The sequence below is a fragment of the Cervus elaphus genome, chromosome 5, assembly GCF_910594005.1.
Source record: "Cervus elaphus chromosome 5, mCerEla1.1, whole genome shotgun sequence".
Lineage (NCBI taxonomy): Eukaryota > Metazoa > Chordata > Mammalia > Artiodactyla > Cervidae > Cervus > Cervus elaphus.
In genome coordinates, this window is record NC_057819.1 from 30162086 (window position 1) to 30187616 (window position 25531).

Genomic DNA, 25531 nt, shown 5'->3' on the forward strand with positions numbered 1-25531 from the left:
TGCTTTTCAATTTATTATTATTTTAAAAATATAATAGAAATACATTAATAGAAATGCAAACTACAGAGAAATGATTTCTCCAAGTAGAATGGTCCAAAAGTGAGATGGGTAAAAATTTTACACCAAAATGGTTTTTACACATAGAAGAATCCAAGAGAATCAAACAGAAGCTAACAGAACTGTTTAGAGGTTCAAAAACTTAGATGTAAAGGTATCATTTGAAAGTCAATAGCTTTCCTAGGTGCTGGTAATATCTAAGATAGAAACTCTAAAGAACAAACTTCTGATAATACTCATAAAGCTACACAGTAATTAGGAATAAACTAATAAGAGGTGTGTAAGGTATGAATAAAAGGGTAAAATTTTGTGGAAAATCAAACAGATCTGAGTTAATAGAGCTTGACTTTAAAATTAATATTGTAAATGTTTATCTCTGCCAGTTAATTTGTGTTTCAATCCAAGCCTAACCTAAATTTGAGGGAACAAATATGTTAATCAATAGGTCAGAAAGCATTGCACAGTAATTGTTATTTCCGAAAAGGTGTAGTAATTAAACACATGTGTTCATCTTCAGAAATAGATCCCAGCATTAGAGAAGCTTAGGATATGATAAAGGTAACACTTAAAATTAAGAGAAATAAACAACTAAATTAAGGAGTTTGGAAAATTGAATATCTCTATGTAAACAAAATCTCTATGTAAATGTAAACTCCAATTCTCTGCTACATCTGAACTACTTTGCATAAAAACCAAATATTCATATTAGAAGAATTTATTATAAAAGGACAATTATAAGATCAAACATAAAACATATTCTGAAAATCTTAGGATGGGAAATCCTTATTAAAAGAGACAAGAAATCTAGAAGTTATCAAGCAAAAGATTGAGAATTTGATCACAAGCGTTATAATAAATGAAGTGAAAAATAAAAGAAAAAGGAATAAAAATATAAATTTAACATAGAGGATTACATCAAAATTTAAATGGTAACCTAATAGGAAAAGTGTGCAAAATATAAGAATTGTTAAGAAAGGAAAAAGTAAAAGTAGATGCACTTTCTTATAAGTAATGATGGAATACCAGATTTTTCTGTTTACCAGTAGGAAGTGCAGTGGCTGACAGAACAAGCTCAGGGGACTTCCCTCGTGATCCAGTGGCTAAGACTCCACACTCCCAAGGCAGAAGAAAGTTCAATCCCTGGTCAGGGAACTACATGCCCCATGCTGCAACTAAGAGTTCACATGCAGCAATGATGATCAGATTTTGTGTGCTGCGACTAAGACCTGGCACAGTCAAATAAATAAATTAATTAATAATTAAAAAAAGAATAAATCTGTGGTCAGGCTGCCGGGATTGACACTTCTTTCATTTTGTAGAGGTGCTTTCTTAGTATTTTCAAGTTTTTCATCAATAAAATGTGGCTATCTTAGGATATTTTGAATTTTAAAATAGTTAATACATGGGAAAAAAACTTAAGAATAATGCTTCTACCACAAGGGTACAAAATATAATTAACTTGTCATTATTAAAGCAAAGATGAAATGCTATTTTACACATTCCATTGAATGAATGAATGTGAAGTCACCTAGTCGTGTCCGACTCTTTGCGACCCCATGGACTATAGCCTACGAGGCTACTCCATCCATGGGATTTTACAGGCAAGAGTACTGGATTGGGTTGCCATTTCCTTCTTCAGGGGATCTTCCCAACACAGGGATCAAACCCAGGTCTCCCACATTGTAGGCAGACACTTTACTGTCTGAGCCACACATTCCGTTAGTCATTAGTAAAAGTTAAAAGGTGAAACATAGTCACTCTTAGTGAAAAAGACCAAAAAGAAAATTTAAAAGGAATTGATCTTATGACTATACAGTGGAAGTGAGAAATAGATTTAAGAGACTAGATCTGATAGACAGAGTGCCTGATGAACTATGGACGGAGGTTTGTGACATTGTACAGGAGACAGGAATCAAGACCATCCCCGTGGAAAAGAAATGCAAAAAGCAAAATGGCTGTCTGAGGAGGCCTTACAAATAGCTGTGAAAAGAAGAGAAGCAAAAAGCAAAGGAAAAAAGGAAAGATATAGCCATTTGAATACAGAGTTCCAAAGAATAGCAAGGAGAGATAAGAAAGGCTTCCTAAGCGATCAATGCAAAGAAATAGAGGAAAACAATAAAATGGGAGACTAGAGATCTCTTCAAGAAAATTAGAGATACCAAGTGAACATTTCATGCAAAGACGGGCTCAATAAAAGACAGAAATGGTAGGGACCTAACAGAAGCAGAAGATATTAAGAAGAGGTGGCAAGAATACACAGAAGAACTGTACAAAAAAGATCTTCACGACCCAGATAATCACAATGGTGTGATCACTCACCTAGAGCCAGACACCCCAGAATGTGAAGTCAAGTGGGCCTTAGGAAGCATCACTACGAAAAAAGCTGGTGGAGGTGATGGAATTCCAGTTGAGCTATTTCAAATTCTAAAAGATGATGCTGTGAAAGTGCTGCACTCAATATGCCAGTAAATTTGGAAAACTCAGCAGTGGTCACAGGACTGGAAAAGGTCAGTTTTCATTCCAATTCCAAAGAAAGGCAATGCCAAAGAATGCTCAAACTACCACACAATTGCACTCATCTCACACGCTAGTAGGAGAAGGCAGTGGCAACCCACTCCAGTACTCTTGCCTGGAGAATCCCAGGGATGGAGGAGCCTGGTGAGCTGCCGTCTATGGGGTCGCGAAGAGTCGGACACGACTGAGCGACTTCACTTTCATGCATTGGAGAAGGAAATGGCAACCTACTCCAGTCTTCTTGCCTGGAGGATCCCAGGGACGGAGGAGCCTGGTGGGCTGCCGTCTATGGGGTGGCACAGAGTCAGACACGACTGAAGTGACCTAGCAGCAGCAGCAGCACACGCTAGTAAAGTGATGCTTAAAATTCTCCAGGCCAGGATTCAGCAATATGTGAACCATGAACTTCCAGATGTTCAAGCTGGTTTTAGAAAAGGCAGAGGAACCAGAAAATCAAGTTGCCAATATCCATTGATCATCGAAAAAGCAAGAGAGTTCCAGAAAAACATCTATTTCTGCTTTATTGACTATGCCAAAGCCTTTGACTGTGTGGATCACAATAAACTGTGGAAAATTCTGAAAGAGATGGGAATACCAGACCACCTGACCCACCTCTTGAGAAACCTATATGCAGGTCAGGAAGCAACAGTTAGAACTGGACATGGAACAACAGACTGATTCCAAATTGAGAAAGGAGTACGTCAAGGCTGTATATTGTCACCCTGCTTAATTAACTTACATGCAGAGTACATCATGAGAAATGCTGGGCTGGAAGAAGCACAAGCTGGAATCAAGATTGCCGGGAGAAATATCAATAACCTCAGATATGCAGATGACACCACTCTTATGGCAGAAAGTGAAGACGAACTAAAGAGCCTCTTGATGAAAGTGAAAGAGGAGAGTGAAAAAGTTGGCTTAATGCTCAACATTCAGAAAACTAAGATCATGGCATTCGGTCCCATCACTTGTTGGGAAATAGATGGGGAAACAGTGGCTGACTGTATTTTTCTGGGCTCCAAAATCACTGCAGATGGTGATTGCAGCCATGAAATTAAAAGAAGCTTACTCCTTGGAAGGAAAGTTATGACCAACCTAGGCAGCATATTAAAAAGCAGAGACATTACTTTGCCAGCAAAGGTCCGTCTAGTCAAGGCTATGGTTTTTCCAGTGGTCATGTATGGATGTGAGAGTTGGACTATAAAGAAAGCTGAATGCAGAAAAATTGATGCTTTTGAACTGTGGTGTTGGAGAAGACTCTTGAGAGTCCCCTGGACTGCAAGGAGATCCAACCAGTCCATCCTAAAGTAGATCAGTCCTGGGTGTTTATTGGAAGGACTGATGTTGAAACTGAAACTCCAATACTTTGGCCACCTGATGCGAAGAGCTGACTCACTTGAAAAGACCCTGATGCTGGGAGGGGTTGGGGGCAGGAGGAGAAGGGGACGACAGAGGATGAGATGGTTGGATGGCATCACCAACTCAATGGACATGGGTTTGGGTGGACTCCGGGAGTTGGTGATGGACAGGGAAGCCTGGTATGCTGCGATTCATGGGGTCACAAAGAGTTGGACGTGACTGAACGACTGAACTTAACTAAACTGATCTTATTTTGATGGGAGCGTAAATTAGTATTTGGGTGACAATTTGAGAGCAAGGATAATATTAGCCAGTAGTAGGTTCAAGTAAGTATTTCCACTTTTAAACATCCGTCCTGCAGAAATATTAGCACAAGTCAACAAAGATGCATGCACTGAAATACTTGCTGCACCCTTGTTTGCAGTAGGAAAAATTCTTGACAAGCTAAATATCCGTGTTAGGGAATGTTAATAAAGTGATGCTTTATCCAAGCCAGGGAATATTAAACAGTGGTTTGAAAGAATGAACTAAGTCTCTACCAGCATGGCAATTTCTATGTCAAATGTCAAAGCAGGTTACAGTACAATTGCCCTGTGGTCTCATTAATCAAAAACATAACTCAAACTGAAGCAAACAAAATCAACTCTTATTGGGACTAGAAATGTGGACGTGTATCTGCCAAATGTTTGCTAGAAGGGCTGGCTTCTGGGAAACGTAGAGAGTAAAGGGAAATTATAGCCTTTTAATGAATGAAAGTGAAAGTGTCTGTTACTCTGTTGTGTCTGACTCTTTGTGACCCCATGGACTGAATATACTAGTTCAAATTTTTGAATTTGTGCTTGCTATTTTTGAGTTACACACATTTTGTGTATGTTATTAAGACAAACGGTCATTTAAACTTGTCTTTCCTTATTGATTTTCTACCTGGATAAGGTGTCCATTGGTGTAAGTGGGGTGTTAGCCTCCCACTAATATTGTTACTGTTGAGTTCTCCTTTTATGACTGTTAGCCTTTGCCTTATGTATTTAACTGTTTGTATGTTGGGTGCACATGTGTTTATAATTGCTATATCTTTTTCTTGGATTGATCTCTTGATTATTATGTAGTGTCCTTCCTTGTCTCTTGAAGTATAAATGGACAGATTGGGAGTTTGGGATTCACATATACACACTGCTATATTTAAAAATAGATAACCAGCAAGCACCTACTGTATAGCACAGGGAACTTGGCTCAATACTCTGTAATAAGCTACAAGGGAAAAGGTTTAAAAAAAAAATAGATACATGGATATGTGTAACTGAATCACTTTGCTGTACACCTAAAACTAACACAATATTTTTAATCAAATGTGCTTAAATATAAAATAGAAATTTAAAAAATAGATAAATGGGAGGACCAGAACATCAGTAAGTTACTAATCCTTTCTCTAGGGAATCTCCATCTCTATCCCTTCTCCTGATATTGATGGGGAGTGTATCAGTGAAGCAGGCACATCCTTGGCATCCCTCAGAGCCAGGTACCATGCTTGCTCACCAGATGCTAGGGCCTCATTTTACCAGGACTAATGCACTAAGCATGAGCAAGTCCACTGTGCTGACTTTAATTACTTCAGGTTCTTAGCAATGGGACATCCAGAGCTCTTCCTAGTACATCTGCAAAATTGCTCATTATATGCTGTTCAAAAAATGTTTCCTCTTTTAATGAACTTGTATGGGTTAACACATATTATAGATAGAAGCCCTCTCACTTACCAACAAGTAAGCTGAACAAGAAGCTCATGAAAGCCTCAGGAACTCTGACCCATTCAAAGGCAAGAGGGTTATATCCAATATGAGAGCATCCAAACGATAAGGCCATAAATAAAAAGCTTTTTTGTTTTGTTTTGTTTTTGACTGACACTTAAAAAATTCCTTTAAGTAGAAATCTTCTCATTTTTCAATTAAGTTTTTGTTCAATTTTTACAAAATTTTCCAATTTTTGAGAAGTATTTTAATTCAATGATTTTTCAATCATGTTTTTAAACATAGGTTTTGATCACAAAAGTTAACGTGTTTGTATATAGTGAAATAGCATCAAATCTGTATTTGGTAACAAAGAAAAATAAAAAGGTCCTTCATTTGAATCAGAATCAGGTAAGATGGTAGAATTTTTTTCAAGCATAATGATCAAGAGTAGCTATGGAGCCTAGGATATCCATGGTATACCCAAGGTACAGATAAACAGCAAGTAGTAAAGGGAAAGTAAAAAGAAAATAGTATGAAGTGGTAAGGAGAAAAATATAAAAAGAAGAAAAAAAGACTAATGAAACATGCAGAAAATAGAATTTAATTTGAGAAAATGTATTGCATCACACACACTCTTTTCTCATGAGTAAAGATGTGATGGATAATAAATACACAATACGTGACATGTTGTCCTGGCATATAGTTAATTAACCATGCTGTGTTAGTTTCAGGTATGTGGAAGTGTTAGTCGCTCAGTTGTGTCTGACTCTGCAACCGCACGGACTGTAGCCCACCAGGCTATTCTGTCCATGGACTTCTCCGGGCAACAGTATTGGAGTGGGTTTCCAGTCCCTTCTCCAGGGAATCTTCCCAACCCAGGGATCGAACCTGGGTCTCCCGCGTTTGCAGGCAGATTCTTTACTGTCTGAGCCACCAGGGAAGCCCAGTTTCAAGTGTACGGCAAAGTGATTCAGTTATACATATATTTGTATCTATTATTTTTTCAACTTTTTCCATACAGGTTATTACAGAGTATTAAGCAGAGTGTGTATGTCAACCCCAAACTCCCAATCTGTTTGTCTTAATAACATAAATAAAATGTGTATAACTCAAAAGTAGCAAAGATAAACTCAAACTTTGAAGTTGGCTACCTGAGCCCAAGTCTGAGCTCTGGGGGACCTCAGAGGGCGCAGAGACCTTTGAAAGCTGCCTTTTATCAGAAGCATACAGATGGCTGGTGTCACTATTGGACTTGGAAGCCAGGCATCCACACGCTGCAGCTGGCATGCTTTACCCACACACTCAAGTCCCATCAGAGAATACAATGCCCAGAACTTAGCCAGAACCTAAGTCAGGCAAGAATCTGCAGAGGGTAGAGCTATGTGTATTTATGGGGAGGAAATACATGTCCAGGAATGAAGAATAGGACTGTCTTTTGTGAAACAGCATCTTCTATAAACAGAGGTAATTCTCTTTCGTTTACGTGTCCAGAACCCATCATTAAAATTCACTTGAGAGTTATTGCCTATTACTGCCAGGTCTGCTGTTGCTCTCCTCAGATGATGAATGAAGCCAGAATAGATGTTATAGATTTTTTCAAGCTGCATATAATATGGGCAATGGCAATAAACTTATGACATTTCACCTCACTCAGCAAGTGTAGCACGAAGGTCAGGAAGGATAAACGTTTGTTAGAGGGAAAGAAAAATGTATTATTACAACTTCATCGTTCTCTGCTCCTGAGTGATGATGCTGAATCCTATTTAGTATTTGTATGAAAAATGGGATAAAAATGTATGCATAGGAGAAGCGATTTCTCATAGCAATGATTTGTGGCAGAGCTATAGGGAAAATCATCAGCAAGGCAATTTATAGAAAATGTTGTTGTGGTGTGTGTGTATTATCCTTCACATTGTCTTTGAATCATTGAGTGTTTCAGGCACTCCCTGTAAACTGAGTGTCCATGCCAAGAACTGTGCTGGCTTCTGGGAGACAGCGTGGACAAGCAAAGGTTGGCTTTTAAAGAGATGAGCCTTTCAGAAGAGATGTTGAACTGTCTGCCCCTGAGAGTGAAATCCTTCTGTCACTTGGTGGGAAAAAAAGGTGCCCCAGTTTATATGTAAACTTTTAAATAAGGCCATCAATGGAAAGTAAATAGTTTTACTCCACTTCATATGAGAAAAGGGTGTTGATTTATCTACCTTTTCTAAGAAATAAAAACAGTTCCATTTTTCACATTCTCCCAAATTTTTATATAGAAACCAAATGTTCCAAAACCTTTATATTTCAACAATTGCACTTTTTAAGGAATAAATGTTGCTTATAATAAGTTTTCAGGTTTGAGCAATTCCACTCAATTATGTAAGACATTTGAGATTGTGAGAATCCCTGAAGATACTTTCAAGTGCAAAATGTGTTATTGGATGTCTGTAGACATCCAACTTCATTGGATGACAGACAACTTCCAAGACAAAAGTTCAGGTCTTTCATTCACATTTTCAGTTGTATCCTGAATTGCATCTTTTTTTCTGGTTTGTAACTTCACCTCAGTTGGTTCAGCTTCTCCACATATAAAATATATTTTGAAAATTTAAAATAATTAAATTTCAAAATAATCCAAAGATTGTCTTCTCAGATTCATAATTGTGGGCTTTTTCCTGGTATGAGAAATGATAGACTAAATTTCTTGCACTCTGATAGTTGAAGAAAACATTGTTATGCTTTCAGAAATATCCCAGTGTTAACAAAAATGAAATTTCATTATAAAAATCTTTGTTATACAATTAGTTGGGTTCATGTATTCATTCAACAAATATTTGATAATGTAATTGTGAAAATTCCTGAATTGGGTTTTGCATAGGATACAATTCATTACAGTTGGATTTATTGTCATTAACACATTTCTGTAGTGATTTATATTCTGCCAAGGGCTTCTTGATATATTTCTAATTTAATCTCTCAAGATTTCCTATAAGGAAGGCAGGATAAGAATCAGCATCCTCATTCAGTAGATTAGGAACCTCAGGTGCAGACTCAATGATGCTTTTGCTAGATGGCCAGGGAAGGATGGAGATGAGCTTCTGTTCAAGTGATCTTACGCTGTTCTCACACTGACCCCTTCTCTCAAGGAGGTCACAGATTCCCCCTCCCCCAACCACCACACACACACACACACATGCCCACACACTCAAACACACTGCGTTTCAGGCCACAAGGGAGGTAAAACCAGAGTGTTGATGGGACTCAGACTCAGGGAAAACCATATTCAGTGGATGGTAAGAAGGACACTTTTCATGGAAGAACTACTATTTTATTACATGACATTTATCAAATGGCCAATGTGTGCCAAATATGGGCTGGACTGTGCTTGGAGATAAATAACTTCCTTCTCTGCTTTCAATTAGCTCTCAGTTCAAGGGCAAAGGTGGACATTTATAACTCAGGCTGAGACGCAGAAATGCAAACTGCATTAGAATCACATGTGAGAGGCATGTGATTCAGACCACACAGAGTGGGCAGCACCTGAGCTCTGGAATGTAGTTTATCCTCTAAGCACTGGGGAGACGATGAATTTTAAGCAAGGGGATTATATCTGCCATGATAGGAAAGAGATTTATTATAAAAGGGGCTATTTGGGAGGTTATTGCAGTGATCTAGCCAATGTTGAAGGATCGTATTAAGGCAGTGTTGGCAGAGCTGGAGAGTACAGATTTGAGATGTCAGATGGGCATTATTTGGTGATTGTTTCATTCTGGGGATAAAGGAACGCGAAAAGTCTGGTGTGATTCTCACATTCTGAAAAGACAGGGTAGATTTTTTTAAACATGTGAACACTTGTCTTATGGATTTGGTGAATTTTATGCTAAAGGAAAGGGATGAGTAAAATCCTGGTGCATGATTAGTAAATAGTTAATATCAACATTGGTAAGAATATGGAAAATAAGAAGGCAGGTCATAAGAGACTTATTGGGTCTTCCTAGTTGCCAGCACTGTTTCAGCTTATCTTTTCTTTCAAAAGGCCCCATTCCAAATTAAATAGGTGGGTAGCATGATTATCTTCCTTTACAGTTGGCTGAGCTGAGACATAGAGAAATATGTAACTTGCCCAACTGAGTCAAACTAGGTAATAGCAAAGCAAGATTCAATCCCTGGTTATTCTCACTTGTAGCTCTATAATTGCTTCATCTAAGGTCAAAGCCCAAGATCCTCAGATACGGAATAACTTTTCTATGATGTTTAACACGTGAGATCAATGTTACAGGATTTTAAACAATGTAAAATAGTGATATTTTATGCATTTCTTTCCATTGTTTCTCTTTTTGTTTTGGGAAAACTCATATTAGAGGTCTTAAAAGAATTAAATATTATAACTAAAAATCATACTTGCAAAGAAATAAATATAAAAATGCATGTGTGCTCAGTAATGTCTGACTATTTGCAACCCAATGGACTATAGCTCACCAGGCTTCTCTGCTCATGGAGTTTTCCAGACAGGAATACTGGAGTGGGGTGCCATTTCCTACTCCAGAGGATCATCTGGACTCAGGGATTGAACTGTGTCTTTAGCATCTCCAGCATTGGAAGGCAGATTCCTTTACCACTGTGCTGTAAAAACACAAAATTTAAAAGTTAGTCATATGCAGTGTTTGTATTATATACACAGTGTATATAGTATATTTGCTACATAATAATTTACAGTGTGTATTTTCTCAGTAAATACATAGGTAAAGGGAGACAATTGTTGTAATGGTTCAGGATTGGGAAACATTTGCACAAGAAAATGGAATTTGGCCTTGTTAAAAGAGATGATACCTTAAGAGATAGAATGTGAAAAAAGGAACAGTTGGAAGACTGATCCCTGGAGAATGTCAGTTACATGCTGTTCTTTAAGAAGGCTCACATGGCGAAAATATAATTTGGAGGAAGATGAGAGAGAGGACATGGGAAAGAACCAAGGAAAAATAGAACTAAGTTGCAAGAAATACAAAATGGAACACACAAGCTTCATATAAGTAGGGGTCTTATCTATCATGCTCAAAGCTATCTTCCCATATCTAAACAGTAATCTCAGAAGTTCTTAAATATACTTGGTTAATGGAACAAGTGTAGTAGAATAAAATAGAAATGGTTATAGATGACATGAGCAGGACAAGGAAGAGTAATGAATTAATTATTCTGAAATATCAAATCGGGATGGGGAATAAGTGTAAATCTATGGCTGATTCATATCAATGTATGACAAAACCCACTGAAATGTTGTGAAGTAATTAGCCTCCAACTAATAAAAAAATTAAAAAAAAATAAAACAAGGGAATTTAGCTAGAAAAAAAAAAAATCAATGATCGCAAAAGTTATGATACCATTAGCAGAAAGAAAAAAAAATCAGTACAAAGACATGATTTGTAGGCTGTTTTCAAGGTTTTCTTTCCTTTTTTTTCTAATGGAATTAGTTTGAGTGATATAGAATAAGAAGTTCTCCAGTGGATGATAGATTAGAATTGAGCTGTCATCTCCAGCCAAGAATATACCATAAGAGGTTGAGATCAAGATAGTGTGAAATCCAGTTGCACTAACAGGAAGGCTGTAACAAACACCTCCATTGGCAAAGAGCATGTACACTTGCTTACTCCCTAAACACAAAGGAGGAAGTAGATTGAAACTGTAGGAGACTATGGACAGTTTCCAAAGACTGCCTGGGTGCTTGCCCCAGCCTGAGCCCCTTGCCCACTGAGCCCTACTCACTCCACACAAGGGCAAGGGCTGCCACAGCTGAGGCGAGTGCTAGGTCACAAGTGCTAGGTCATGAGAGGTGGAGATGGCTGAGACTTGGAGTGGCATCTGAATGGGGTGAAGGCAGCCCCAACTACGTATGGTGACAGCAGGTCGGGAGTAACCTGAGACTCTGACTGGGGCTGCAACCACCACAGCCCATGGCCTGACCCACACCAAGTGTCCACACCAGCTCCTCTTGGTCCAGCACTGCTGGGAGGAGGGGAGAGTACACACTTAGTGGGACTGGAACCAGCTCAGACCAAGCTTCAGGGCTTCTGCTGCAACAACTGGGGACCTACCTCTGTTCCCACTAAGGTGTGGTGGCCCCTGAGCAGTGGAGAAGTCCCAGCTCACACCTGGTTCTGGCTCTAGCCCCTCTTTCTCCAGCCCCACCTCCTACCAATGTGATAACTGCCAGGACACCCTGGAGAAATGTGACTTATGCTCATGTCAGACCTAGCTGTCCCCCAAAGTCACTGGGCACATGCAGGCTGCATAGGATGCTCCCACACAAGAACATCCTTCAAGACCAGGGTAGATAACTATTTCATCTCCCTATCTCTTTTCCCTAGAGACAGAGAAAGCTAAGCAGAATGAGAAGACAGGGAAGTTTGTTTCAATTAAAAGAGCAGGAGAAAACCCCTGAAAAACAACTAATGAAAGAAATAAATAATTGTCATGTAAAGAGTTCTTAGTAATAAGAATATTAACTTAATTAGGGAAGATAATAAACAGTGAGAATTTTTAAGGGCTTAGAAAGAAAGTGTATATAAAATAAACAGAACTAAAGAATACAATAACTGAAATGAAAAATACACTAGAAGGGATTGACAGCAGACTAGATGGTACAGTAGAATGCATAGGTGCTGTGGAAGAAAGAATAAAAGAAATCATCCAAAAACAAAAAATAAATGAGAACAGTTTAAGGGACCTCTGAGAGAACATTAAGCATTATTTATAGTCTAAAGTTCTCAGGAGAAAGAGATTGAAAATGTACTTGAGGATATTATGGCTGAAATTCCCCAAACCAGCAGGAAACTGATATTCAGGTATAGGACGAACAAAGCATCCTGAACTAGATGAACCCAAACAGACCCACACTAAGACACAGAATTATTAAAATGGCAAAAGTTAAAGAGACAGTTCTAAAAGCAGCAAGAGAAAAAGTCATATATGAAGGAAACCCCATAAGGTTATCAGCTAATTTTTCTGCAAAAACTCTGCAGGCCAGAAGGGATTGGCATGCTTTAGTTAAAGTGCTAAAAGAGAAAAAACCTACAACCTAGGATACTCTGCTCAGCAATATTATCATGTAGAATTGAATGAGAGACAAAGAAGTTTTCAGACAAGCAAAAATTGAATTTGTCAGTATTAAACAAATCCTATAAGAGATGTGAAAGGGTCTTCTCTAAGTGGAAAAGAAACGGCTGTAACAGGAAGTAAGTATCTATAAGAAAGGAAAAAACATCCCACTAGTAAAGGGAAATATAACAAAGTCTGAGGATCAACCACTTAAATAAGCTAGTAAGAAGATTTAAAAACAAAGAATTGTAAAATCATATGCATTTCTTATACACATCATATACACTTACTATAATTGCAATAAGAAGTGAAGGGATGAACTTGAAGGTGTTAAATATAACATGAAAAGACTCAGTGTGTGTGAAGGGAGTAAAAAATGTTGATCTTTTAGAATTTGTTTGAACTTTAAATGACCAATAGTTTGAAACAAATAGATATAGTTATAGATCAACATCTGTGAACTCCATGGTAACCACAGATCCAAAACCTATTACTGAAACACAAAAACTAATAAAAAGGAATGCAAACACATCTCCAGACAGTCATTAAACCACAAGGGAGTAAAGTGAAAGTAGAAGAATAAAAAATTTCAGTGAACTAAATACTTCAATTAAAGGACATGGGGCAGCTGACTGAATAACAAAACAAGGCCCACCTATGTGCTGTTTACAGGAGTCTCATTTCAGAGATAAAGACATACACAGACTGGAAGTGAGGAGATGGAAAAAGAAATTTATGCAAACAGAAATGACAAGAAGGTAGGTTTAGCAATCCTCATATAAGACAAAATAGACTTTTTTAAAAAGTCTATAACAAAAGCCAAAGAAGAGCATCATATAATGGTAAAGGGATCAATATAAGAAGAAGATATAACACTAGATATAATAAATATGGACTTAATACAGGAAAACATAATATATAATGCAAATATCAACAGACATAAAGGGAGAAATTGAAAATAATGAAATAATTGTAGAGGGTTTCAATACATCACTTGCTGCTGCTGCTAAGTCGCTTCAGTCATGTCACTTACATCCTGACAAAAAATAAATAAGGAAATAGTCATCTTAAATGACACTGACCACTTGGACTTAATGAATATCTTTAGGACCTTCCATCCAAAAACAAGCAAAAACATTCCCTTCAAGTGCACATGATATGCTCTCCAGGATAGATCACATGGTAGGCCACAAAACAAATGTTCACAAGTTTAAGAAAATACAAATTGCATCAACACTTTTCCTGAGCCTAAAGGTATGAAACTAGAAATCAATTACAGGAAGAAAAATGAGAAAATTGATGCTTTCAAATTGTGGTACTGGAGAAGACCCTTGGACAACAAGGAGATCAAACCAATCAATCCTAAAGGAAATCAACCCTGAGTATTCATTGAAGGACTGATACTGAAGCTGAAGCTTCAATACTTTGGCCACATGATGAGAAGAGTCGACTCATTGGAAAAGACCCTGATGCCAGGAAGGATTGAAGGCAAGAGAAGAAGGGAGTAGCAGAGGATGAGATGGTTGGATGCCATCAGGGACTCAATGGACATGAGTGTGAGCGAAGTCTGGGAGATAGTGAAGGACAGGGAAGCCTGGCATGCTGCAGTCCATGGGATTGCAAAGAGCTGGACACAACTGAGTGACTGAACAACTGCAAATCTGTTGTTTATCTACATGCACTAGCTATCAGAAAGAGAAAGCATGAAGAGAATTCCATTTTGAATCCACTAAAAAAAGGTGGGGATAAATTTCACCAAGGAAGTGAAAAGACTTATACTCTGAAAAATAAAAAAACGTTGATGAATAAAATTGAAGATAATACAAAGAAATGGAAAGATATCTCTTGCTCTTGGATTAGAAAATTAATCTTGTTAAATGGCCATTATACCCAAACAATCTACAGACTTAATGCGATTCTTAGCAAAATACCTAGGTCATGTTTTACAAAACGAGAAGTCCCACATTGCCAAAGCAATCTTGAGAAAAAAGAACAAAGCTGGAAGCATTACATTCCCTGACTTCAGACTCTACTCCAAATCTACAATAATCAAAACAGTACAGTACTGGCACACACACAAAAAGAAATATAGATCAATGGAACAAGACAGAGAGCACATAGAAAAATCCATGCACCTATGACCATCTAATCTATGCCAAAGGAGGCAAGAATATACAATGGAGGAAAAGTCTCTTCAAGAAATGCTACTGGGAAAACTGGACAACTACATATAAAAGAATGACATTAGAATATTCTTCAACACCATACAAAAATAAACTCAAAATAGATTAAAGGCATAAATGTAAGACTTGAAACCATAAAACTCCTTGAAGAAAATGTAGACAGATCATTGTTTAATGCATATTGGAGCAAGATTTTATTTTATTGGACTCCTCAAACAATGGAAACAATAGGAAGAATAAACAAATAAGAACTAATTAAACTTAAATGCTTAGTCAAAAGGTAACTTACAGAATGGGATAAATTATTTGCAAATACTATGACTGACTAGGAATTAATATTCAAAATATATAAACAACTCATACAACTCAATATCAGAAAACAATCTGATTTAAAAATGGGCAGAAGACATACAGAATAAGACATATAGATGGCCAATAGAAACATAAAAATATGTGCAGCATCACTAATTATCAGGAAAATGAAAATCAAACTGGAATAAGATATCACCTCACACCTGTCAGAATGACCATCACCAAAAAGTCTACAAAAAATGAATTCTGGATAGATGTGGAGAAGAGGGAACCCTTGTACACTGTTGATGGGAATGTAAACTGTTGCAGCCACTATAAAGATCAATATATAGGTTCCCCAAAACACTAAAAATAGTACTACTACATGATTCAAAAATTCTACTCCTGGATGTATTCCAAAGCAAATGAAAACACTGATTTGAAAAGACATATGCACCTTAATGTTCATGGCAGCATTATTTAAAATAGCCAAGATATGGAAGTGACCTAAGTGTGTGTGCATGCATGCTCAGTCACATTCAGTTCTTTGCAACCCCATGGACTGTAGCCTGCAAGGCTCCTCTGTCCATGGAATTTTCCAGGTAAGAATACTGGAGTGGGTTGCCATTGCCTCCTCCAGGGGATCTTCCTGACCCAGGGACAGAACCAGCATCTCCTGCATTGCAGGCCGATTCTTTATCACTGAGCCACCTGGGAAGCCAGTCTAAGTGTCTATCAATAGACAAATGAATAAATGTCTCTCTCTCTCTCTCTCTTTCACACACACACACACACACACACACACACACACACACACACACACGCGCGCGCGCGACACTAAAATATTACTCAGCCATAAAAAGAATGAAATATTCCATGTGCAACAACATAGATGGACCTGGAGAGTAATATGTTTTTTAGTGAAATAAGTCAGCCAGAGAAAGACAAATACTGTATGTTATCACTTATATTTGGAATTGAGAAGTAAAACAAATGAACATATATAAAGAACAGAAACACACAGATATGGAGAACAAACTAGTTACCTGTGGGGAGAGAGAAGCGTGGAAGTCAAGATAAGTGTAAGGGGTTAAGAGATATAAACTATTATGTATAAAAACAAGTATGCAAAAGGATGTATTGTACAGGGAAATACAGTCATTATTTTAAAATAACTTTAAATGGCTACTAAGTAAAGTGATCCCATCTTAATATTCTTTTTAGTATTCATGGCTATCTGTAGATCCAATGCAATCTCTATCAAAGCACCAATGGCAGTTTTCATAGAACTAGAACAGATTAATTTTTGTATGGAAACAGAATAAATAATAATAAATAAATTCAGAGAGTCCAAGAAAGCTACATATGAGAAAAAATTATTAGATTTAATGATTAAGAGATCTTAAGGAAGATTTCAATAGTAAAATTGGGGTCAATGTTTATAAGAACTTTGTGCCAAAAACGTGTGATAAAAGATGAGAGAGATTTTCTTTGGTCTCCAGATTTTGAGGTCAGGCTGGTTTGGTGATACGGCTTTCATACAGACTTGTGTAGACTTCACACAAGCTGCAAAGCATGGTTCCTGCTTATGAAGCAGCCTACAAGTTTCATACCAGTCAATGGCAATTTATAAATGTAAACAATGTTAAACAAAATCCATCAGGCTCTTTTATTCTCCCTTCCTACTAAATAATCATGCAAGGTTCTCTAGGCTGTATGGAATATGCCACATTAGCAGCACCAATGAGCAGAATGACCTAAGAGAAAAATATGTGAGTTGGATGCTCCATCAGCATTGTTATTGACTTTTATCATCTGGGCTTGTAATAAAAAGTAGAATAATCAACAAGTTACTTATACCCAGGAGATTATAATTCTGCTGTTTGACCTAAAGTATCTTTAAAAAGGATTTGCCTTTGCTGAGTTTCTCAAAGTTGATATTAAATATTTAATTAAAGGCATACTCAGAGCATCTTTACCTAATATTTTACATTCAACTTGGAATTTTAAGGCATAAATACAATTCTAATGCTATTTAGCATAATAATTCAGAAGTTTATAATAGTGTTTATATACAGAGGGTAGTTGTGCAGGTCATGAATCTAGATGTGAAACTGGGAGTTTTCTCTTCCTTCCTCTGCCTCCAGAGCTGACACGGGAGAAGGTGACTATATGGAGTGCAGTATTGTCTAACTCATTTTAATGCCACCTGCAGCAACATGGGAGGACCTAGAGATCATCATATTGAGTAAATAAGTCAGACAGAGAAGGAGAAATATGGTATGACATTTCTTATATGCAGAATCAGAAAAGAAATTATACAAATGAACTTATTTACAAAGCATACAGACTCACAGACTTAAAGAACTGTGAGTTGTTATTGTTGCTGGGGAAGGATAAGGGGAAGGGATAGTTAGGGAGTTTGAAATGGACATGTACACACTGCTACATTTAAAACAAATAACCAGCAAGGACTTACAGTATAGCATATGGAACTCTGCTCAATGTTACATGGCAGTCTGGATGGGAGGGGAATTTAGAGGAAATGGATGCATGTATATGCATGACTGAGTCCCTTCGCTGTTCTCCTGAAACTATCACAGCACTGTTAATCAGCTATTGTTGTTCAGTCGCTCAGTCATGTCGGACTCTTTGTGACTCCATGAACTAGAGTATGCCAGACTCCCCTGTCCTTCACCATCTCCTGGAGCTACCTCAAACTCGTGTCCATTGAGTCAGTGATGCCATCCAATCATCTTGTCCCCTGTTGTCCCCTTCTCCTCCTCCCTTCAAGTTTTCCAAGCATCAGGGTCTATTTTAATGAGTCGCCTCTCTGCATCAGGTGGCCAAAGATTTGGAGCTTCAGCTTCAGCATCAGTCCTTCCAGTGAATATTCAGGATTGATTTCCTTTAGGATTGACTGATTTGATCTCCTTGAAGTCCAAGGGATTCTCAAGAGTCTTCTCCAACACCACAGTTCAAAAGCATCAATTCTTTGGCGCTCAGCTTTCTTTATGGTCCAACTCTTGCATCCATACATGACTATTGGAAAAACCATAGCTTTGATTATATGTAAAACTGAAAAAATTAAAAAAGAAAAAAAGAAATGTGTCTTTGAAACTGTTTCCAGAGCTATGATACATTACTTAAATATTGTCTTGATAGTAAGTCTTCCTTCTTTCAGGATAGATATGTTAGGGAAATGACTGAATTTTGGAGGATTGCTAGCGAATAAGGTAGAGATGAAAATGAGTAATTTTGTTTCTAATCAAGGAGGAGTCCTTTCAAAGTGGAGCACTCATGTTCTTGTGTATTATGTCAGTGGGCTCTTGTATCAGTACTGGGGAGATCGGTATTATTAATAGCATGCAAACAATCTGATATTTTGGGAGTGGATTGTTAGGAGCATAGCACTCAGTGTTTCTTGTTGAGATGATCTTGCAAATTGGGTAAACGAAACACTTTAGCTCAAGTCAACATTCTGACTGAGTCCTGGCTATAAATTGCAATGTCATCTTATCATGCTTGGGAACAGGGACAATGACAGACAGAGGTCAAGAGAGAGGAGCTGTGTCGGCTAAATGGGGCTCATTGTGTGTGTGGTAATGGGATGCCGAGAGAGGAAAAACCTAAAAAATAGAGGGCGTGGGCAAGTGGACAATTGAATTTGTGTCATGAAAAGATGAAGGACAAGGAGGGAGGTTGAGAGGAGACTGAATAGTCAGGAGGGAGTGGCCATGGTTCTGCAATAATGGCCACTGGAAAATCAGCTGAACTGCCTGGAAAATCAGCTGAACTGCCTGCACTTTTTTCAAGTACCTCTTGAGTTAGTAAATTGTCATTTCTGATGAAGTCTTGTGCAGTTTGTGCATATTGTTGGACCAATGCCAGGTGTTTCCAGATGGTCATGATAACCAGGAGGTCCCTTGACAACTTACTCCAGAGTCTAAAACAAATGGAAAATGAAAGGTAATGGCTCCTTATTCAGATTGTGTATGCAAACACTGGCCTCTTTTACCGAGTGATTCACTGAGGATGGATGAGGAAGCCTCATTAATAAATCATGTTGCCTGATATTCCTATAGTATTTAGGTGATATGCCAACACTTTGCAGTAAATGAAATAAAATAGACCCAGAGAAAAGTTTAGAGCAACTTCTCATTTTTATGTCTTGTGGAATCAACAATTTCTGAACAAGCTTGAGATTTAAGATATACATGTCAGTACACATATATACGTGTATAAAATAAATCATGGCAGAATTTGCCTAGAAGGGTTTTAGTAGTGAAAGGGCTTTTTCATGTATGTGAGCAATGAGCAGAATCAGACACATTAAAGGTGGTTTTCCAGTTCTGTACTCAGACAAGGACAGAACTATAAGTGTGAATATGTCAGGAATCTCATCTTTGCTTTATGTTAAAGTTTTAAAATAAATGTAAATAAATACACACAGTTATTTTCTGAGATATATTAGTCTGTTGTGCAGAAAATCGGTAGTAAAGATGGCGATTGATATATTACACAGACCTAGACATATTACACCTAAAATCCCAGAAAATGTCTTATGTTAGAAAGGCAGAAATGAGTTGAAGACTAATAAATATTTAAAAGAAAATAGGAATATTTGATGAATAAAGGCCACTCAAAGAAATAACCAATCTGGCTTTCCTTTCATTTCATATCACACAGTAGTCATTATAAATTATTGCCTATCATGTACTGATTGCCTGCAATTAGCTATTATAATCTTTGGGAACTTTCTTATTCTGAAACAATGATCTTTACTTATGAAAATAAATAATACTCTTATTTATGAAGCAAATCTACTTTTTCTATAGATCATTTATTTTTGTGACTAAATTAAAGTGAAATATGATAGTATTGGCTTTCTCCTTTAAATGAAGTTTAATCAATGTGAAAGGAAGTTTGGATAGCTGACTTTCATATTTTGGATTGAAATAAACTTTGAAATTAAAAAAAAAATCAGTTATTCATCCACTCAAAGCATGTAGTTGACCTGAATTTGTTGTCTTAAGAACTGGGGTGTGTGGTTTGTACTGTGTGTTGCAGGGGTTAGTCTTGGACAAAGGAACCCTACTTCTCAGAAAGATAGGATTAAATCTGTGTTTCAAAAATTATTCTGGTTAAATTGTGGAGAATTGAATGAAAGGGGCATAACTGGATGAAGGAGGAACACTGGGCAGGTATTCCACTAATCCGAGTGAGAAACACAATATTATCCATTAATAAAGAGTGTGGACTCTGAATCCCAACTGTTTGGATTTTAATACAGCATCTCTCATTTGCTAGATGTCTGACTGGTTAAGTCACTTCATCTTCCTACATTTAAATTTTCCTTTCAGCAATTGGGAAATAATAATAGTTTCTATTTTGAGGGTTATCAAGAGAAATAGGTAAGTTAATGTACCATGCCAGGCCACAGGGCAAGCACCAGGTACATAACATATGTTGTTAGTGAATTGGTTGGAGTAGAGAAAGACATAAGGGGACCACCTTTGAATATATTTAGGTATTCGAATGACTATAACTTAGTGATGGTCTGACTACAGGGGAGGGTTTGGGAGAAGGTCTTTCACTGAAATACAAGTAGGGGTAGAGAACAAGGGATTGTGGGAGCGATGGGGACTTCCCAATAAAATATTGTATTTTTTCTTCTAAGAATGATTCTAAGCCAGAGCATTTTGATAATATTTTGTCTCATGTGAAGTAGACACATGCATAAATTAAGTTCATGGGAAAAGTTAAAAAAGATTAGGAATTCTGAGCTTCATTCAGCCGCTACTTGACTTAGTCTCTGAAGGCGAGAGATGTCGTTTTCGGGTGACATGTGTCTATGCGTGATGCAGGCCTGCTTCTATCTTCTCTCAAAGAGATTTTGGTCAGCATTGGACTTTTCATAAGCACACCAGTCGTGTAATATAAAAACATTATTAGCACAATAAAGCCTTTTAAAAGAATCAGCTAATATAAGGAATGAATTCTCATGAATATATATAAATCTCAGATAATGGCAGTTAGTTCTTCTTACAATTAACGATTTTTACTTGTACTCTTTTTTTTAATAAAGTTATCCTAAAATATGTTTACATTTACATAGTCTGTTAAATAATAATGTGCATGTTTTCTTTTTTCTTCCAGTTCTGAAAGTGTTAGTCGCTTAGTCATGTCCAACTCTTTGAAATCCCATGGACTGTAGGCCACCAGGCTTCTCTGTCCATGAAATTTTCCAAGCCAGAATACTGAAGTTTGTGGACATTCCATTTTCCAGGGGATCTTCCTGACTCACAGGTCAAATCTGGGTCTTCTGCTTTGCAGGCAGATTCTTTACCATCTGAGCCACCGGGGAAGCCCTGTTTTATTGAGATGTAATTGACATACAGCACTGTATGAGTTTAAAGCAGACAGCACAATGATTTGACTTACAGATATCATGAAATGATGACCACAATAAGTTTGGTGAGCATTCATCATATCACATAGATACAAAATAAAAGAAAAATTAAAAAATTTTGAGATGAGAGCTATTAGGGTTTACTTTCTTAGCAACTTTCACATATGACATTCTGCGGTGTTAATTACATTTATTATGTTTTACATTACATCCTTGGGCTTTCCTCATCGCTCAGATGGTAAAGAATGTACCTGCCAATGCACACGGCACAGGTTCGATCCCTAGTCAGAAGTATTCCCTGGCGAAGGGAATGATTAACCATTCCAGAATTCTTGCCTGGAAAATACCATGGACAGAGAAGCCTGACGGGCTACAGTTCATGGGGGTCACAAAGAGTCAGGCACGACTGAGCGACAAACACTTTCACTTCACTTCACTTCACATTACATCCCTAATACTTCTTTATCTTATATCAGGAATTTCATACACTTGACTCCGTTCATCCAATTCTCCAATTCCCCACTCCTCATCTCTGGTGACCACAAATACAATCTTTTTTTCTATGAGTTTGTTTGTTTGTTTGTTTTTGATGTATAATTGACCTACAGCGCTATGTTACTGCCTGGCGCACAACATAATTCCTTATTTCTGTATATTACAGAATAATCACCATGATAAGTCTAGTTACCATCTGTCACCATACAAAGTACTATTGCCTATATTCCTCACAATCTACATTTCTTCCCTATGACTCATTTATCTTGCAACTGGAATTCATACATCTTGATTTCCCTCACATATTTCACTCATCCCCACCCCTTATCCCCACCCCACTGCTGATCATCTCTTTATTCCCTGTATCTGTGTTTCTGTTTTGCTATATTTACATATTTGTTTTGTCTTTTAGATTCCACACATAAGTGAAATCATACAGTATTTGCTTATTTCACTTAGCACAATATCCTTTAGGTCTATCCAAGATTTTATTTTTTTTTAATAGCTGAGTAATATTTCCATATATATATACACTACATCTTCTTTACCTACTTATCTGTTGATGGTCACTTATGTTGCTTCCATGTCTTGGCTATTATGAATAACATTGCTATGAACATTGGGGTGCATTATTTTAGAAAAGTACCCAAAAGTAGAATTGCTTGATTGTATGGTAGTTCTACTTTTAACTTTTTGAGGAACCACTATAATGTTTTCCATAGTTGCTGTACAAATTTACATTTCTACTAACACTGTGCAAGGGTTCGCCTTTCTCCATATATTGCCAACACTTGTTATTTGTTGTGTTTTGATGATGCCCATTTTAATGGGTGTGAGGTGATATCTCATTGTGGGGTTTGATTTACATTTCCCTAATATTAATGATGTTGAACATCTTTTCATGTGTCTATTGGCCATCTGTATGTCTTCTTGGGAAAAATGTCTACTCAGGTCCTCTGCCCATTTTTTATTTGGGTTGTTTTCATTTTTTGTTGAGCTATATGAGTTATTGGAGAAGGCAATGGCAACCCACTCCAGTATTCCTGCCTGGAAAATCCCATGGACGGAGGAGCCTGATAGGCTGCAGTCCATGGGGTCGCGGAGAGTCGGACACGACTGAGCAACTTCATTTTCACTTTTCACTTTTCACTTTCATGCATTGGAGAAGGAAATGGCAACCCACTCCAGTGTTCTTGCCTCGAGAATCCCAGGGATGGGGGAGCCTGGTGGGCTGCCGTCAGTGGGGTCGCACAAGTCAGACATGACTGAAGCGACTTAGCAGCAGCAGCAGCAGCATATGAGTTATTTGTATATGCTGGCTATTAACCCCCAATCAGATATATGATTTGCAAATATCCTCTCCCATTCAGTAGGCTGTCTTTTTAGATTTGTTGATAGTTTCTTTCACTGTGCAAAAACTTTTAAGTTCTATATAGTCCCATAACCAGAATTATTTTTTAATGCTTTATAATTCTTTGTATTTCTCAAATAGAGTGTTAAATAAGTCTTCATAAACTTGATGAATTATCAGCTCTCTATATGTTTTAATTTGTTGATTCTTTTGTATAGTATATAAGATGACATTAGCTTCAAGCAAATGCATGTGATTATATGCCAGTTTCAATGACTTATCTTTCTATTTCCCCTGTTCTTCTAGTCTGCTCCCAGTTTTCAAGAGGAGTCTATGCTATTTTTGGATTTTATGACAAGAAGTCAGTAAACACCATCACATCATTTTGTGGCACGCTCCATGTGTCCTTCATCACTCCCAGCTTCCCAACAGATGGCACCCATCCATTTGTCATTCAGATGCGACCGGACCTCAAAGGAGCCCTCCTCAGCTTGATTGAGTACTACCAGTGGGACAAATTTGCCTACCTCTACGACAGTGACAGAGGTAAGTGACAATGCCTCTCTCTCTTTGTAATGGGTCAAGTTCAATGCCGACACATTACATTCATACTTACACATGATGTTATAGAGCTGTGTGAGTATATTCCAAGGGTGCGTGCATGCTTAGTCACTTCAGTAGTGTCTGACTCTTTGTTCCCCTATGGGCTATAGCCCGCAAGTTTCCTCTGTCCATGGGATTTCCCAGGCAAGAATACTGGAGTGGGTTGCCACGCCCTCTCCAAGGGATCTTCCTGACCCAGGGATTGAACCTGTGTCTTCTGCATTGCAGGCAAATTGTTTACTGCTGAACCAGCGGGGAAGCCATAGTCCAAGGGTAACTTGGCTTAACTATGCTCTGAAAATGAAATACAATTTGAACTAGGAAGCATATTTAAAATAAAGCAAACAAAACCATTGTGGATGTACAATTTATAGAGATAGATTGTGTTCACACAATGCCTGTATGTTCTGTTGTAATGTGAAAAGCCCTTTATGATATCAGCAGCTCAGACCCTAGGAGGACTATATTTCCAGCTCAAGGTGAGTAAAGTGACTCCTTGCAAACTAGTTTAAATAAGACTTGAGTAAATATGCAAATAAGAACATCTAAAAAATGTATAAGTATTAAATATTTCCCCATGCAAAAGTTTTATCAGGCTAGGATGGTTGTTACTAACCTTGCTTTGTAATGAGATTCCTGAATCTTAGACACATTGCAAGACTTTTTCATGATCCGTTCATGTGTGGTTCAGCTGAACTCAAGTCTTTTGACACCAAAGCTTTGTCACAAGTCTCTGTGGTTACTTATAAGGAGATGGTTTGGATTAGCATGCCAATTAGAGTCTAGGCTCATTATGCTCGTTTTTATTTCGGGGTTGAGAGCACTTGCTTTGTGTTTCCCACATCATTTGTCCTGAAGTTTGGTATTAGAAGGCCTGATTAACCTTACATGTCATAAAATTCTAGGTATTGCTAACCATTCCTGGGTCTGTGATTCAGCTTCAGTGGGTCTGTGTACTTCCTAAAATAGTATGAACGCTTTGTGCACGTGGTCATAGGTGATTTTTCTCAAAAGAGTATCCACCACCAAACTCAGAATTATTGAGGACCACCGTTGCCAAAATACCAGCCTGTTCAGGGAGCAGCGTGCTTTAAAGATTCAAGGGAAAACCAGAAGTTTATTTCCTACCAGGAGAAGGCACCTTGCTTTCCTGCAAAGACAGCTGAGCCGGGAGCCAGCCACTAGCCCTTCTCTAGGATCAGTTTGCAGACATTGACTACAGCAATCAGAGCCTGGTGTCAGGTTCTCTGTCCTGGTCTCCAGTCCTGAGAATAACACTCTGTGGGAGAGTCAGTCATCACTATACAAACTGAGCAAGTTTCTTCCTGCTTTGAGAAGGGAGAACTTTGTTCTACCCATGGGGAGTGAAAAACTGAAACACAGAACTGTTTAGAGTAAATACAGATTCCAGGGTACTGGGTTGCTCTGAAGTATCATTCTTTTTCATGTGATAAAGGGCTTAGCATCTTGC

General features: G+C 37.7%; 1 protein-coding gene across 4 annotated transcripts in view; it reads left to right on the top strand.

The window, feature by feature from the left end:
• Window positions 1-25531, top strand: part of GRIA2 (glutamate ionotropic receptor AMPA type subunit 2) — a 180685-nt gene that overhangs the window by 68266 nt on the left and 86888 nt on the right. For all 4 annotated transcript variants that reach the window (XR_006341089.1, XM_043902288.1, XM_043902287.1 and 1 more), the window contains exon 3: window positions 23764-24003. Coding sequence is in view for 3 of the 4 variants with exons in the window: in XM_043902288.1 (XP_043758223.1) it covers window positions 23764-24003 (240 nt within the window). In the remaining variant the exon portion in view is untranslated. The remainder of the gene's footprint in view (window positions 1-23763; window positions 24004-25531) is intronic.